This window comes from Arabidopsis lyrata (genome assembly GCF_000004255.2).
Source record: "Arabidopsis lyrata subsp. lyrata unplaced genomic scaffold ARALYscaffold_2, whole genome shotgun sequence".
NCBI lineage: Eukaryota > Viridiplantae > Streptophyta > Magnoliopsida > Brassicales > Brassicaceae > Arabidopsis > Arabidopsis lyrata.
In genome coordinates, this window is record NW_003302554.1 from 1,533,459 (window position 1) to 1,549,830 (window position 16,372).

At 37.2% G+C, this 16,372-nt stretch overlaps 2 protein-coding genes across 3 annotated transcripts; both read left to right on the forward strand.

Annotated features, from left to right (window-relative positions):
* Positions 1-2,752: 2,752 nt before the first annotated feature.
* LOC9322526 (NAC domain-containing protein 26) lies at positions 2,753-6,484 on the forward strand. Of its 2 annotated transcripts, XM_021010189.1 has the most exons (4): positions 2,753-3,715; positions 4,572-4,770; positions 4,872-5,143; positions 5,502-6,484. In XM_021010189.1, exons 2-4 carry the CDS (start codon positions 4,611-4,613, stop codon positions 6,276-6,278), a joined length of 1,209 nt encoding a protein of 402 aa, XP_020865848.1. In that variant the 5' UTR covers positions 2,753-3,715; positions 4,572-4,610; the 3' UTR covers positions 6,279-6,484. The 2 variants fall into 2 exon arrangements, with proteins under 2 accessions (XP_020865848.1, XP_002886460.1); XM_002886414.2 differs by having other exon boundaries at positions 2,753-4,770.
* Positions 6,485-6,663: 179 nt separating this feature from the next.
* Positions 6,664-8,234, forward strand: LOC110224253. Its single transcript, XM_021010190.1, has 2 exons — positions 6,664-7,907; positions 8,144-8,234. Exons 1-2 carry the CDS (start codon positions 6,752-6,754, stop codon positions 8,176-8,178), a joined length of 1,191 nt encoding a protein of 396 aa, XP_020865849.1. The 5' UTR covers positions 6,664-6,751; the 3' UTR covers positions 8,179-8,234.
* The last annotated feature ends 8,138 nt before the right edge of the window (positions 8,235-16,372 follow it).

The window sequence follows — 16,372 nt, forward strand, 5'->3', positions numbered from 1 at the left end:
ATCACATTCCAATTGATGGCGGGCCCTTGATTCCACTAATACTGGCTCAAATTCAACATCTGATTTTTTCATCTATATGGCGAAAAAAAAAAAAAAAAAAGATTTTTTCATCTATATAAAATATTTTTGAAATAATTTGGCTAAACTTCTGTTCAGAAAATTAGATACTTTTCTTTGGCTTCATAAGATAAAAACAAGGATATATATTAATCTCACTGCTTCCATTAGTTAGGCAAACTAACAATTATATACGCAATGGGTTATGTTTATGGACACTACCATAGTACCACTGGTTCACAATACCATGAAATTGAGAATAATTAAATGTAAGAATTGTTATACTGTAGAAAAAAATTGATATGTGGAATTTCTTATAACTGGAGGGTAAGAGCATCTCCAATGGCATATCTTAGAGTATATCTTAACTAAATATCTTAGGATTAAACACAAAAAAATAATTCAAAACAGATTAATAAGCTAAGATTTATATCTTAGCTTAGATTTTTTCTTAAGGTTAAGATGTTGTTACGTGTCAGCATCTGAGTGGAGGAAAGAAAAAACAAAACCAAAAAAAAAAATTATTGAGTTGTGTTTTTTTTTTTTTTTGCGTTTTTCATCTCTGTCGAGAGAGAGACTTTTGTCGACAAAAATGAGGGTGTGCGATCTCTTTGATTCCGGTGGTTCCGTCGAACTAGGATTACGGTAATGCAAAATCCGTCTATGATCCGTTGTTATCATCAGGGTTCTTAAAGTTGGGATTACGGTAATGCAAAATTAGGGTTCTTAGAATTGGGATTAGGGTAATGTAAAATTAGAATTCTATGATCCGTTTGATGTGTAGAACAGTAAGAATTGATGTGGTCAGATTGAGAATTGGTAATTGATCTGTTTGAGAAACTGGTAATTGATCTCTCAGACTTCTTCTTCTTCATCTCAAGTAAGCTTCTTTCTTTGATCTTCCTCATTTAGTTTCGTTTCTTATTGTAAGTTTCCTTTGATTTGTATAATATGTTCTCTCTCTGATGTTTGTGAGATCTATAAACCCAATTGTTCCAGTTTTATTGTAGAAAATTCAATTTGATTTGGTGAGAAAATCTAACCTAGTTATGGAACCGTTGGATTGAGTTTCACAATCTACAAACATTGTCATAGATGTTCCAGTCTTGCTTCAATCTACAAAAATTTGAATTTTTTTTTCTTAAGAACCAATTGGTTCTTAACCATTAGAAGACTAATTTATTAAGATACTCTCATTTCATTCTTAACTTAGAAATAGCAAAATTTTAATATAAATAATTGTTAAGATCCAAGCTTAAGAACCAATTAGTTCTTAACCATTGGAGATGCTCTTAGACAGTCTCAATGTAAAAAGAACATACGAAAGTCTCAATGTAATTATGCGATGTTTCTCGAGGATTCTTAGACATTCATGTTAACATTTACTACGAATTTGGACCGTAGAACATGACCGAGTTAAGTCTTATAGAATATAGAACGTATATGAGATTACTTTTGAAGACGCCAAGGGATGAAAATGTTCAAAGAGAATATGTGCCCTATATATACATATATATATACATCTACGTAGCAGTTTATAGAGCACATTAAATACCTTTTTGCAAGTATATACTGTATATTTAACGGGTTAGTCTTCAAGAAGATACACGCACTTTGACAATAATTAAGGATTCTATGAATACAATATATATATATATATATATATATATAATAGTAGTATGTAACACATTCATATTCTTAAAGAGACTTTAAAAGCATATACTTGGAAGGTGCAGTGTCCGCCTAAGTTACGTCATTTTATGTGGCAAATTCTATCGGGGTGCGTATCTGTTATAAAAAATCTGCAGAAAAGAGGTATAAATTGTGATACATGATGTAGCAGATGTGGTGCGATAGAGGAATCAATTAATCATACACTTTTTGAGTGTCATCCAGCGAGACAAATTTGGGCATTATCTCAGATTCCTACAGCCCCAGATAGTTTCCCAACAGCTTCAGTTTATGCGAATTTGGATCATCTTTTTTGGAGAATTCCTTCAGAGGTGGATTCATCTTCATTTTCATGGATAATTTGGTATATTTGAAAAGCTAGAAATGAAAAGATCTTTGAAAATGTGGATAAAGACCCTTTGGAGATTTTACGATTAGCGGAAAAAGAGGTGCAATCGTGGCGGTTAGCTCAAATCGAGCTTATTAATGAAAATCATGGTCCCTCAAACTGCGAATCCCGAGTTCGAGTGCGAGATATTTCACATGATACTACTTACTCCGGATATCGTTGTTTCGTGGATGGATTATGGAAAGGGACTGATAAATTTTCAGAAACAGGGTGGTTCTGCACATCATCAAATGGAGAGACGCCAACCATAGGAGCAGCCAATATCCGAAGAAGTCTCTCACCTCTACATACCGAAGTGGAAGCTCTTCTCTGGGCGATGAAGTGTATGATTGGAGCCGACAACCAAAATGTAGATTTTTATACAGACTGTTCAGATATGGTGAAGATGATGTCTTCCCCAACCGAATGGCTGGCCTTTTCAGTATATTTGGAAGATTTCAAGATCGACAAAGAGAAATTTTCAAGCTTTTCTTTATCTTTAATCTCTTGTAGTGCAAATGTAAAAGCGGATAATTTGGCACGAAAAATTCGTACCGCACCGCATCATATCATTTATGTAAACAACATTCCTCAGAAATGGTTCTTTTGAATTTTAATTAAAAGCTGTTGAAAAAAAAAAGATTTAACTAAAAATGACTTTTGAAGTCTTTCGAACCTTTTCTTTGAATTCCACAAATACCAAAGACGACTTAGATTATCCCATCAGTTCATTTCAACTATACACTAGTCACTGGTAAACAAAAACTATAGTAACCAATCTAACCTCATTTATTCATGATCACTCTCTCATGCGTTGTTAACACAATTCTATTTAATTTTAGGAAAATCCATATTAAAAAAAAAAAAAAATCTGACTAGCTGCATCGGAAATCATACCAAAATTTGTTGTGTTTATAAAAAGGGATAATTGTTCAATCGTTCATAAAAAAAGAATTTTTTTTTTCTTTTAACTTTGGACCGTCTCCATCAAGGGCTGGTAGGTGGTAATGGAGGTTGCCGCTCTCTTTCTCTATCAAAATCTTGCTTGAGTATCAAAACCTTATTCATCTCTCTTTTCTCCCAAAGCTTTTGCAACAAATAAAGTCTCTCTCTCTCTCTCACTCGGTTTCATAAAGGACATAGAGAGACAATGATTGAGAAGGACAGGGACAGAGAGAGAGACAAAGTAGTATAGATTATTAGGACACGGTTGTCTACTTTTTCTTGTGTCTTCTCTCTCTTTCATATTCTTCTTCATCATCATCTCATTGTCTGATCTTCTTTATTTAACCCTACTCTCTTTCCTTTCTCCCATCCTCTCTCTTAATATCTCTGACGTACTCTTGGGATCTGATCTCTTTCCGGTGGTTATTCCCGATGATAACTGTCAAATCTTTTCCATTTGCATAACCTCTCCTTTTAGGATTCTCTCTCTCTCTCTCTAGTTCTGAGTACTTTATAGTGTATTTCATGAAGTGTTGGATTTTTCCAAGTACAAGAGGAAGATTCAATAGGATCTAGCTAGTTATATACAATAACACAAATCCTGAGGTTTTTGAAGGGGTTGAGTTGCATCAGCCTGTTTTAGAGTTTTTTGAGGTATATACCCTATCTTCCTTTTGAAGATTCTACTCCATCTTTAATCCAATCTTTTCTCTATGTTTTTGGGTATTTTTATCGTCAGATATTTCCACAGATATTTACCATTTTATTTTTCTTGATAATTGTTGATTTTTTTAATTATTAGCATAATTATAATGATCATGATCATCGTCCTCTCTCGTCCTACTCAATGTTGCTGATGGTACAAGCTAAGCAAAATATCATCTTTAAGAGACTCGATCGTGGGCTAGGTTTTTACATAATATATTCTGCTTTTCGTTTGGTGATTTAATTTACAGAATGATTCTCTTAAAGAATGATCATCATCCTATAGATATTTCTCATACTTTTCTTTGACTTTATTTACTGATACTTAAAATCCTATTATCAGTTAATCTAACATATATGGGCTATTGGTAATTAGAAATATGGGAAATCATGGTTAATTGGAAACTAGTAGTGATGTAATTTTATGTATCCTTATTCCATCTTCAAGCGTCCTTTGAATCTATTCCCATTTAATGGGCTTAATATATCAAGTGATTTTCTTTTTAAAAAAATGTATAGATATGTTTCTTCTTCCCACAAACTACTACCACATGAATGTCTTAAATGATATATAAGCCGGAAAGATAACCCTAAGTAGTTTCTGGCTAAGTTAAATGAAACGATCATATATTAAACAAAATCTTGGAAACGAAAAACTGTTTTTCTTAATTTCCATTGACATTTTCCTTCTTATTAGTTTGCCGGTGCAAATATTTTTTTTTTTTATTGGTAAATGAAGTGAGTTCGTCTAACATTTACTTTCATGATCCATAACTTAACAGTCGTTGTTTCATATCATAAACAGGCTAGTCTCAATACGTACGGAGAAATAAAGAAATAAATAATGAATTCGTTTTCACAAGTACCTCCGGGCTTCAGATTTCATCCTACTGATGAAGAACTTGTTGACTACTACTTGAGGAAAAAAGTAGCATCGAAGAGAATAGAAATCGATTTCATCAATGACGTTGATCTTTACAAGATTGAGCCATGGGATCTTCAAGGTTTGGCCAGAATATGCTATCAACTCTCTTTAGTGATGTTCCTTGTTTTGATATAAATTAAGGCTTACGATTATTGTTTTTTTTTTCTTGTGATAATTTAGAGTTATGCAAGATAGGAAACGAAGAGCAAAGCGAATGGTACTTCTTTAGCCATAAAGACAAGAAGTATCCTACAGGAACTCGAACCAATAGAGCGACGAAAGCAGGATTCTGGAAAGCCACCGGAAGAGACAAGGCTATATATATAAGACATAGTCTTATCGGTATGAGGAAGACACTTGTGTTTTACAAAGGAAGAGCCCCAAATGGACAGAAATCTGATTGGATAATGCACGAATATCGCTTAGAAACAAATGAAAATGGAACCCCTCAGGTATATACATTGATCCAAGCTAAAACATCTTAACCCATATGGGATTAAGCTTCCCTGTATATATAATATTTCTTAAGTATGTCTCTTAAAATGCATTGGCGTAGTTCACATTAAGACACATAACTTCTATGTCCAATATATCCAAATGTGCATTGTTCAACTCACTAAAAACTTTCATAAACATATATTTCATAGCATGACTGTTACTAAAAATTTAGAACTTGTCACCATATCCAAATTCTAATTTCATTGGTCACTAAACTATCTACTTATACAAGGAAGAAAATACACATATATGATAGACAAGTAAGTGCATTTGCGATGTTGTAAATGAGATCTTTTTATGTGATGTGTGTAGGAAGAAGGATGGGTGGTATGTAGGGTTTTCAAGAAGAAATTGGCAGCGACAGTGAGGAAAATGGGAGATTACAATTCATCACCATCGCATTGGTACGATGATCAGCTCTCTTTTATGGCCTCCGAGCTTGATTCTAGTTCTCCACGACAGTTTCTTCCCAATCATTATTATAATCGCCACCATCACCATCACCAGCAGACATTACCTTGTGGCCTCAATGCGTCTTCAGCTTATGCATTCAACAACAACAACAACCCTAACTTGCAATGCAAGCAAGAGCTCGAGTTACATTACAATCACATGGTACAACATCAGCAACAAAACCATCATCTGCGTGAATCTATGTTCCTCCAGCTTCCTCAGCTCGAAAGCCCTACTAGTAATTGCAACTCTAACAACAACAATAACACAAGAAATATTGGTAAGTTGCAGAAATCATCAAATATCTCTCATGAGGAACAATTGCAACAAGGGAATCAAAGTTTCAGCACTCTTTATTACGATCAAGGAGTAGAGCAAATGACTACTGATTGGAGAGTTTTCGATAAATTTGTTGCTTCACAGCTTAGCAATGAAGAGGCTGCAGCCGAGGCTTCTACCTCTTCTCATCAAAACAACGTCAAGATTGACACAAGAAACCCGGTTTATCAAGTGATAGATGAGGGAATAAATTTGCCGGAGAATGATTCTGAAAGGGTTGTTGAAATGAGAGATGAGTATACAAATTCTCATGCTGCTTCTACTTCTTCGAGTTGTCAGATTGATCTCTGGAAATAGTGAAAAAAGTGAAGAAGATGAAAGATGAATATATATGACAATACATGCACACTAGTGCTATGTAGATGATAATGGTCACAGTTTTATACTTAAAGATGGAAGGGAAAAAACAAGGAGTTATTTCCCTGATTTATGGAGGTTTTGTACATAATAAAAACCTACAACTACATGGTGTTATTGTTAGGATATGTATATTTCCATCTCTACCCTTTGATGTATACCCTAGTAATCTTTGTAACTCTATATATTGATGTCTCTAATATGAGAGGAGACACGGCAATTCATTATCCAATATGGTATCAGAGCCTTTGCTCTTCTAAAAACACTCTTTTCGTCTCCTCTTTCTCTCTTCATCTCCCTTCTTTTTCATCTTTTCGTCTCCCTTCTTCTTCATCCTTTTCTCTTCATCTTCCTTCTTCCTCAAAGCAATCCTCTTTCTTGTTATTCATCTCTAATTCTCTCTATTCTCAACGATGGCCCTTACTCCTCCCACCAATGACAAACCATTCTCTATAAGCCAAATCAAAGCTTACGTACCCATCACTCTTGACATGACCAAACTCAATTATGATACATGGAGAGAGCTTTTTGAAACACATTGTAGCAGTTTTGGTGTTCTTGGTCACATTGACGGCACCTCCTCCTCCACACCGGAAACTGAAAAGTCATGGAAGGAACACAACGATCTTGTCAAGATGTGGATCTACGGGACAATTACGGAGTCCATCCTCGAAACTGTTCTCAAACCAAAGTGCTCCGCTCATGACCTTTGGACTGCCATCGAAAGCTTGTTTCGTGATAACAAGGAAGCACGCGCTATGCAATTAGAGAATGAACTGCGAACCACAGTTATTGGAGATCTATCTGTTCATGAATATTGTAAGAAGCTCAAGTCCATCTCCGATCTCCTTGCGAATGTTGATTCACCGATCTCCGAACGTGTCTTAGTGATGCACATCCTCAATGGCTTGTCAGACAAGTTTGATAGTATCATCAACGTCATCAAACATAAATCGCCTTTTCCGGGTTTCATTGAAACACGGTCGATGCTACAAAGCGAGGAAGATCGACTATCGAAGCACGTGAGGTCTGTCCCTAGTAGCGCTCCTCCTTCTGCTTCTTCTTCTTCACCTACTCTTCTCTACACTTCATCGGAGCCATCCCAGAATCATCCTTCTACTCACGGTTCCGGTAACCACTCCTACTCCAATAATTCTAATTATGGTGGCAATCGTGGCAACCGTGGCAATCGTGGTCGTGGCCGTGGCGGTCGCGGATATCGAGGTCGTGGAGGTCGTTTCTACAACAACAATTATTGGCAGCCTCCTTATCCATCATGGCCTTCTCCTCCTTACGCTTCTGCACCACCTCCTCCATTTCATGGATACTCCGGCTACTCAGCTCCTCCTCGTCATGTCTCCATGATGCAGCCTGGTCTTCTTGGTCCTACACCACTAAGGCCGCATTATGAATCCCACACCTCTCATCTCATGTCTCCCTCACCACCACAACACACATTGCTTCCGGCTCAAATCACTCATGCTTTCAATACTATGTCTCTCCAAGATCCGACGGATGCTCAGTGGTACATGGACAGTGGCGCGACTAATCACATCGCTTCTAGCGCAGGTAACCTCCGTCCTACTTTTAATTTGAGCTTTATACCTGCTCTTACCGTTGGCAACGGATCCTTGGCTCGAATCACGACTGTTGGACAGGGAAATCTAATCACTCATTCTCAATCTTTTCAACTAAACAATGTTCTCGTTTGTCCTTCCATCATTAAAAATCTACTTTCTGTTCGTAAATTTGTTACAGATAATTCTTGTTCTATTGAGTTTGATCCTTTTGGTTTTGTTATTAAGGATCTACGTACTCGGAACAAACTTCTCCGATGTGACAGCTCCGGTCCTCTATATGCGGTTCCTTCCTCTACAAATACTTCTCTGCCTCTTGCTCTCTCCGTGTCTTCTGTTGACGGATCTCTTTGGCATCGTCGTTTGGGTCATTGCTCTTCTTCTACTCTTAAACACATTCTCTATTCTCTCTCTCTTTACATTCTAATAAGACTGCTTTGACGGATTTGTGTCAAGCTTGTCAACTTGGGAAACATGTTAGACAACCTTTCTTTTCTTCTACTACTACAGTTTTTCGTCCTTTTGATATTGTGCATTCTGATATTTGGACTTCACCAATTCCGAGTATTAGTGGGATCAAATATTATCTTATTTTTCTCGACCATTTTTCTCATTTCGTTTGGATCTATCCTTTACATCGTAAAAGTGATACTTTGTCCAAATTTATTCATTTTTCTACTTATGTGCAGACTCAATTTCATTCCAAAATCAAAATGTTACAATGTGACAATGGTGGAGAGTATGACAATCGGGCGTTTCATCAATACATGGATTCCATGGGGATGCAATTCCGTTTTTCGTGCCGTTACACATCACAACAAAATGGCCGTGCTGAACGTATGCTTCGTACCATCAACAACCTCATTCGTACGCTTCTTATCCAAGCATCAATGCCACTGGCATATTGGGTCGAGGCTTTACATACGGCTGTCCACATCATCAACCTTCTCCCATCTTCTGCGATTCATGACGACGTTCCCTTCACCAAGTTGTTTAACAAAGAAGCACGATACTCGCACCTCCGTACTTTCGGTTGTCTTTGTTACCCGAACATGTTGCCGACTTCTCTTCACAAGTTGGCTCCCCGCTCCACTCCGTGTGTCTTCTTGGGCTACCCTACCGATCACCGCGGCTATCGGTGTCTTGATCTCACTACCCGACGTGTCATACTCTCCCGCCATGTTACGTTCAACGAGTCTGTTTTTCCTTTCTCTATTTCCGACTCTCCTCCATCTAAACCCGACGACGTGGCCATTCCGCCCATCATTCGTCCTCGTCTTGCTCAGCCGTCTCCTCCTCCTCCACCATCACCATTACCTTCTCCTCCTCCTTCACCATCACCTTCTTCGTCGCCATCTCCTCCTACAATCTCTAATCCTCCTATGGTAATTCCTTCTCAGACTTCTTCTTCTACTTCTACTCATCCAATGCAAACTCGTAGCAAAAGTGGTATCTTCAAACCACGACAACCATTGTGTCTTCACACCGATACTTCTATTTCTCCCCTTCCACTGTCACATATTCAAGCAGCCAAGGATGGTCGTTGGCATAATGCCATGACGGAGGAATATAAAGCTCAAATTAAAAGTGGTACGTGGGACCTTGTGCCCCGTCCAGTTGCTACTAATATCATTCGTTCTATGTAGATTTTCAGGCATAAATTCAAGGCTGACGGTACCCTTGCTCGTTACAAGGCCCGTCTTGTTGCTAATGGACGGTCTCAACAAATTGGTGTCGATTGTGACGAGACATTCAGCCCGGTGGTCAAACCGGCTACCATTCGGATGGTTCTTGACGTGGCTACTGCTCGTGACTGGCCGCTTCACCAACTCGACGTTAAAAATGCCTTCCTCCATGGTGACCTTGAAGAGACGGTCTATATGTATCAACCTCCGGGATTCGTCGACCCGACTAAACCTGATCATGTATGTCTTCTAAAGCGTTCTTTATACGGGCTTAAGCAAGGTCCTCGGGCTTGGTTCTCTCGGTTCGCCGCCTATGCTAAGAAGATTGGTTTCAAAGAAAGCAAGTCTGATTCATCTCTCTTTATTCTCTCCACTGGTACAGCCATCGCTTACTTGCTTCTTTACGTTGATGACATCGTCTTAACCGCCTCGCAACCAAGTCTTCTTCAAACGATTATTGATCGTCTAAGTTCTGAATTCGAGATGACTGATCTTGGTACTCTCCATCACTTTCTTGGCATTTCTGTTTCCCGCGATGCTCAAGGTCTATTTTTACATCAACAAAACTACGCGGCTGATATACTTCACCGGGCTCAAATGACTAATTGCAATCCGGTTCTCACTCCTGTCGAGGTTGGTTCTAAGCTTGCTGCAGCTGATGGTCCTAAGGTTGCTGATCCTACTCTCTATCGCAGCTTAGCAGGGGCGCTTCAATATTTGACATTTACCCGTCCCGGCATCTCTTATGCGGTGCAACAAATTTGCTTGTTTATGCACGACCCTCGTGAATCACATTTCCACGCTCTTAAGCGCATTCTACGGTATGTCAAAGGTACAATCTCCCATGGGATTCATCTTTACAAGTCTTCATCTCTGAATCTTGTCGTTTATTCCGATGCTGATTGGGCTGGTTGCCCCTCCACTCGCCGTTCTACCTCCGGCTTTTGTGTCTTCCTCGGCGACAATTTAGTGTCTTGGTCATCGAAACGCCAACCCACTACTTCTCGCTCTAGTGCGGAGGCTGAATATCGTGGTGTCGCTAACGCAGTCTCTGAGGCTACATGGCTCCGTACTTTGTTACTTGAGATGCATATCGCGATTCCTAAGGCAACGATCGTTTATTGTGATAATGTTAGTGCCATCTACATGTCTTCCAATCCTGTTCAACATCAACGAACAAAGCATATAGAGATCGACATACACTTTGTTCGAGAACGTGTTGCTCTCGGGGAAGTCAAGGTTTTACATGTTCCTTCTGCTCATCAGTTCGCTGACATATTCACTAAGGGTCTACCATCTCCGCTTTTTACGTCTTTTCGAACCAGTCTTAGCATTAGACCACCCGACGCTAAGCCTGCGGGGGGGTGTTAGGATATGTATATTTCCATCTCTACCCTTTGATGTATACCCTAGTAATCTTTGTAACTCTATATATTGATGTCTCTAATTTGAGAGGAGACACGACAATTCATTATCCAATAGTTATCTTTTGATTATTTTTGTTAATTATTGAACTATATGTTATACGCACACATGTATGTGTGTATGTATGGATCGGATGTATGTATGTATGTATGTATATATGAATGTATATGCATCCCTAATTTTATATATAAACCATATGAGTTATGATTTATTTATATGTGAGACCAATTCTGGTATATGAAGGGACAACTACTTCAGAGAAACTTTATACTTGTAGTTATATATATTTTAATTGTTGTATACTCACTTAATTCATGTCCCTCATTTTTTTGGTTCTTCCATCATATGATTATTTGTATGTAAATTTTCTTATATCCAAATAATTACATCAGCAAAGTGTTACATATATTAAAATTCCGCTTACTACTTACATTTGTACATAACCCAAATTAAAGAGATACCATTATAATCCGCTTACTACTTTTATATATTAGACATCACCATATATATAGGAAAAAAAATAAGTAGAACAACAAATGTTTAACTTATACTCCCTCCGTTTCGTTTTAGTTGCCGTTTTAGGACTTAAATTTTGTTTCTTAATAGTTGTCGTTTTAGGTTTTCAATGCAAATGTTTGGTAAAAATTCCAGCATTATCCCTATTTTTTTAATGTTTTGACCAATAAATTTTTTTATAAAATATATTAATAAAGGGTAAAACAGAAAATTTAATGTTTTTCTTAATTTGTGTGAAAAAACCTTAAACGATAACTAAAACGAAACAGAGGGAGTATACCATAAATAGTAAACAAATGAACAATAAATGTTTTACCAATTGACTTTAATTTGGATTGACTTACACATTTTGAGTTATCTTGATGAGAACAAGAACAACTTGAAAGAAGAGTTAGCAAGTGAACCCAGAGAAAGGAGTGTCACTGAGAAGTAAAGATGGCATTGAGACGATTTGTGCATTTGAAGAAAACAAAATTGTTATGACATGTTGGCTCAAGAATATACATATGTATATAGAGAAACAAGCCGTGTTAGAAAAGGAAGATAACAAAGGCGTGCTTTGTCCTTAGGTATTATTATAAAATTATAATCATAATGTTTTATATCAAGGGAGGCAGAAGAAACAATACTGTACGTTAAAGTTGAAAATTTTGTTTCCTCGAAGTCAATTAGCTCAATCTATTAGAGACAAAATCTTTTAATTATATCGGATCGCCATATGGCTGATTTGAATAGAATTAATAAATTTGTTAGCATAAACATCAGGCTCCAAAATTAGAAATTAAAGATGCATGAATCTATGTTACTTTTTTCACTTATAAATGAAAGTATTTGGATCTTCTATCTAGCTTATATGAATGATATGACTAAATTGTAAATATCAGACATATCAGTATCACTACTTTTTTTTGGATTTTTTTTAACAACTATATTTGTATAATATATTTTCTCCATAACAACTATATACCATTATGTGATACATAACATTTTAGCTATGAATAATCTCAGTTCATTTAATTTTGTGAAGGAAGTAAGGAACATCATTATTTGGGCGTGCTCTTTAGGATTGACATCCAACACGGTTCCGGTCTAAGCGAAAGCCTCGGATAACATCGACTTTTTATTGCATAATTATAATTACTACAAGAAAACCTGCGTTTTGCAACTAAACTTTGCGACCGAATTATTAGTCGCAAATGTTTGCGACTATTTTGTGACTTCTGAACGAACATTTAGCGACCACAATATTTACAGATGGAATATAGTCGCTATTCTGCGACTAAAACAAATAGTCTTTACTTAGTCGTTAATGTGCGACGATTTTAAAACCGATTACATACTAATTTATTATAGTCGCAAATGAGTGGCTGATATGCGACTGATGTGCGACTCAACTTTTGGTCTCAAATGATCGTCGCAATGTAGTCTCAAATGTGCAACTAGTTAACAACCACTTGTTATAGTTACATTTTCGTTGCAAATTAGTTAGAAAGAGTGTTATAAAACACGTTAAAAATGCAGCGATAGCGACCGGTTTGCAACTAGCACCTGAAGATTTTGCGACTGACACCTGATAAATCGACCAGTTTGCGACTATTTACCAACTCTCTATTTTTGTTTTCTCAATTTTCACATTTTAACTTTGTTTGCATATAAAGTTAAACAATTCTACACTCATTTGATGTTACTTAGTAATAAAATCTTAAGCAAAAACATAATTATTGATGTTTAAAAACAAAACATTCAAATCTCTTTGTCTTGTTACATTACTCTTATGAGTAATAGAGTAATGTTTAGAGATTTAGTAAAATATCTATATTACTTGAGTTTTGCAAAAAATTTCAACCCTAAACTAATATATGTCCTCTATAACACTAATATGAGTATTTTTGAGTGATATCTATCACCAATTTGGATCACTATGTGTAGGTTTCTAAATTTTATCTTGTGACTAATAGATACCAGTCACAAGACAGTCGCAAAATTGCCACCATTTTGTAACTATTGTTCATTTAGAAACTATTTTGCGACGAATAGTGCAACTATTTGCCGACCAATAGTGCGACTATTTAGCTACGGTTTGTGAAATTTCTATGATTTTGGCTAAGTGTTTGGGCGGTTCCGATTCCCCCTAATTTTTTTACTTTGTCACTAATTTGCGACTAAAGAGCGACCAAATTTTATTTTAGTCGCTAAGTAGTACGTATTTTGCGACTAGCACCTGAAGATTTTGCGACTTTTTTGCGACTGGCACCTGAGATAGCGACCGTTTTGCGATTATTTACCAACCCTCGATTTTGTTTTTCTCAATTTTCACATTTTAAATTTGTTTGCATATAAAGTTAAACAATTCTACACTCATTTGATGTTACTTAGTAATAAAATCTTAACCAAAGACATAAATATTGATGTTTAAAAACAAAACATTCAAAACATTCAAATCTCTTTGTCTTGTTACATTACTCTTATGAGTAATGTTTAGAGATTTAGTAAAATATCTATATTACTTGAATTTTGCAAAAAATTTCAACTTTAAACTAATATATGTCCTCTATAACACTAATATGAGTATTTTTGAGTGATATATATCACCATTTTGGATCACAATGTGTAGATTTATAAATTTTGTCTTGTGACTAATAGACGAAAGTCACAAAACGGTCGCAGTTTTGCCACCATTTTGTAACTATTGTTCATTTAGCAACTATTTTGCGACGAATAGTACAACTATTTGCCGACCAATAGTGAGACTATTTAGCTACGGTTTGTGAAATTTCTATGATTTTGGCTAAGTGTTTGGGCGGTTCCGATTCCTCCCAATTTTTTTACTTTGTCACTAATTTGTGACTAAAGAGCGACCAAATGTTTAAACCCAAATGTTTCGGGCCATTAAGAAACCCACTAAACTAACCCTAATTTTCTCGAGAAAGAGGGATAGATCTCTTCTTCTTCTCCGTCAAAACCCTAATCTTACTAGCATCCTCTCCATCTCTCTTCTTCTTCTTCGAATCGACTCATCTTCTTCTACTTCTTCTTCTTCTTCTTCTTCGAATCCTCTCCATTTCTTTTTTCCTTCTCCATCAAAACCCTAATCTTACTAGCATCCTCTCCATCTCTCTTCTTCTTCTTCTTCTTCGAATCGACTCATCTTCTTCTTCGAATCGACTCATCTTCTTCTTCTTCTTCTTCGAATCCTCTCCATTTCTTATTTCCTTCTCCGTCAAAACCCTAATCCTATTTCGAATCCTCACCATCTCTCTTCTTCTTCTCGGAATCCTCTAAAATCACTTCGCGAATCTTCCCAACACGATGACTGGTCGAGGACGGAGGAGAAGAAATGTTCCCAACGCTTCTTAGAGAGCTCCTGGTACGTCTATTGCTCCGAAAAGACCCACAACTCTACCTCCTCAATACGATTTCACACCGCCGGCGGTCCCAGATCCTCGGGTTCAGCCGCCAGTACAGCAGCCTCGCATTGTTCCCCAACATTCAACCTCTACAGTACATGTCCGGGACTATCCACCCCCACAACAGCTGTTCGTGAACTCTCAGTCTCAGAGTCAACCGTGACAGCGTCAATCATAGGAAGAAGTCCGTCAACCGACTCCACAGCAACCTACTCCGCATCAACCGCAGCCAGAAGATGAGGCTCCACCGTCTCCACATTCACATCTGAACTCTGATGGTCCGAGTGTGGGTCATAGTCAGCCTTATTCTTCTCAAGGAAATAACTTCATGGAGTTTTCTCCAATGTTGCCGGAGCTCGAGGAAGAAACGCTACAGGCTCTGAATGCTCTGCTTCAGGTGCCAGACCGGGATCAGTTTACCACGGTCCTCTCTCCAACACCGAGAGAAAACACCACTTGGTCTGAATTCTTTCTCTATTGATAAACGTATCAATTGTGTTCCTTTTCATAGTTAGAGTGTCTGAGTATAGGTTGATGTCTGATTGTAGTATAGGTTGATGTTTGATTGTAGTATTGGTTGATGTCTGATTGTAGTATAGGTTGATGTTTGATTGTAGTATTGGTTGATGTCTGATTGTAGTAGGTTGATGTCTAAACGTATCACTTCTTTCTCTATTGTCTTAGTTTGATGTTTTAATATATGGCTTTGCTTGTGACATGATCAGTAGCTAATCAGTACACTCTAACATTGAAAGTATGTAATAAATTGTTTCTGGTTTGCTTTTTTTTTGGTTGCTTCTGATATGTTTTTCAATGTTAGAGTGTGTGATTATTGGCCAGCTTTTTTTGTTGCTTCTGGTTTGCTTTTCAATGTTGTCTTAGTTCAATGATACATTTCATGCATTTGAGTTGTTCAAAGAAGTTTTTACCAAGTCTGAGTGTAGACACTTTGCTTAATGTCTTAGGTACTTCTGGTTTACTTTGTTTTTGAGTATTTGATACTATTAACTTTTCTACCTGTTTACAAGTGGTGCAGGTTTACTCGTGATGTTAAATCAAGACTGGTTAGGAAGATTACTAAAAATTTTAAAAACAAATTCGATGGTCCCTACTATAGCTGGACTTGTGTGCCGCGTGAGAGACAAGAAAGATACTTCATCGAGTTCGCGGTACATTATTCTGTCCTATATCCTTCACATCTAATGATTATTTTTGTTGTTTCACAAACTCTGGTCTTCATGTCTTTGTGTTGTAGAAAATCTACACCTGGGATCCCTTGATAACAGGGACAGTTCAATGGTGGTTCGAGGAAATCTGTCAACGCCGGATGAAGAATATGGTGAGCTGCAGTCCAACCAGCAGGACACACCACTGGAACCACACCAACCTCTCCTCTATCTAACACCGCCTCAAATCATTCAACT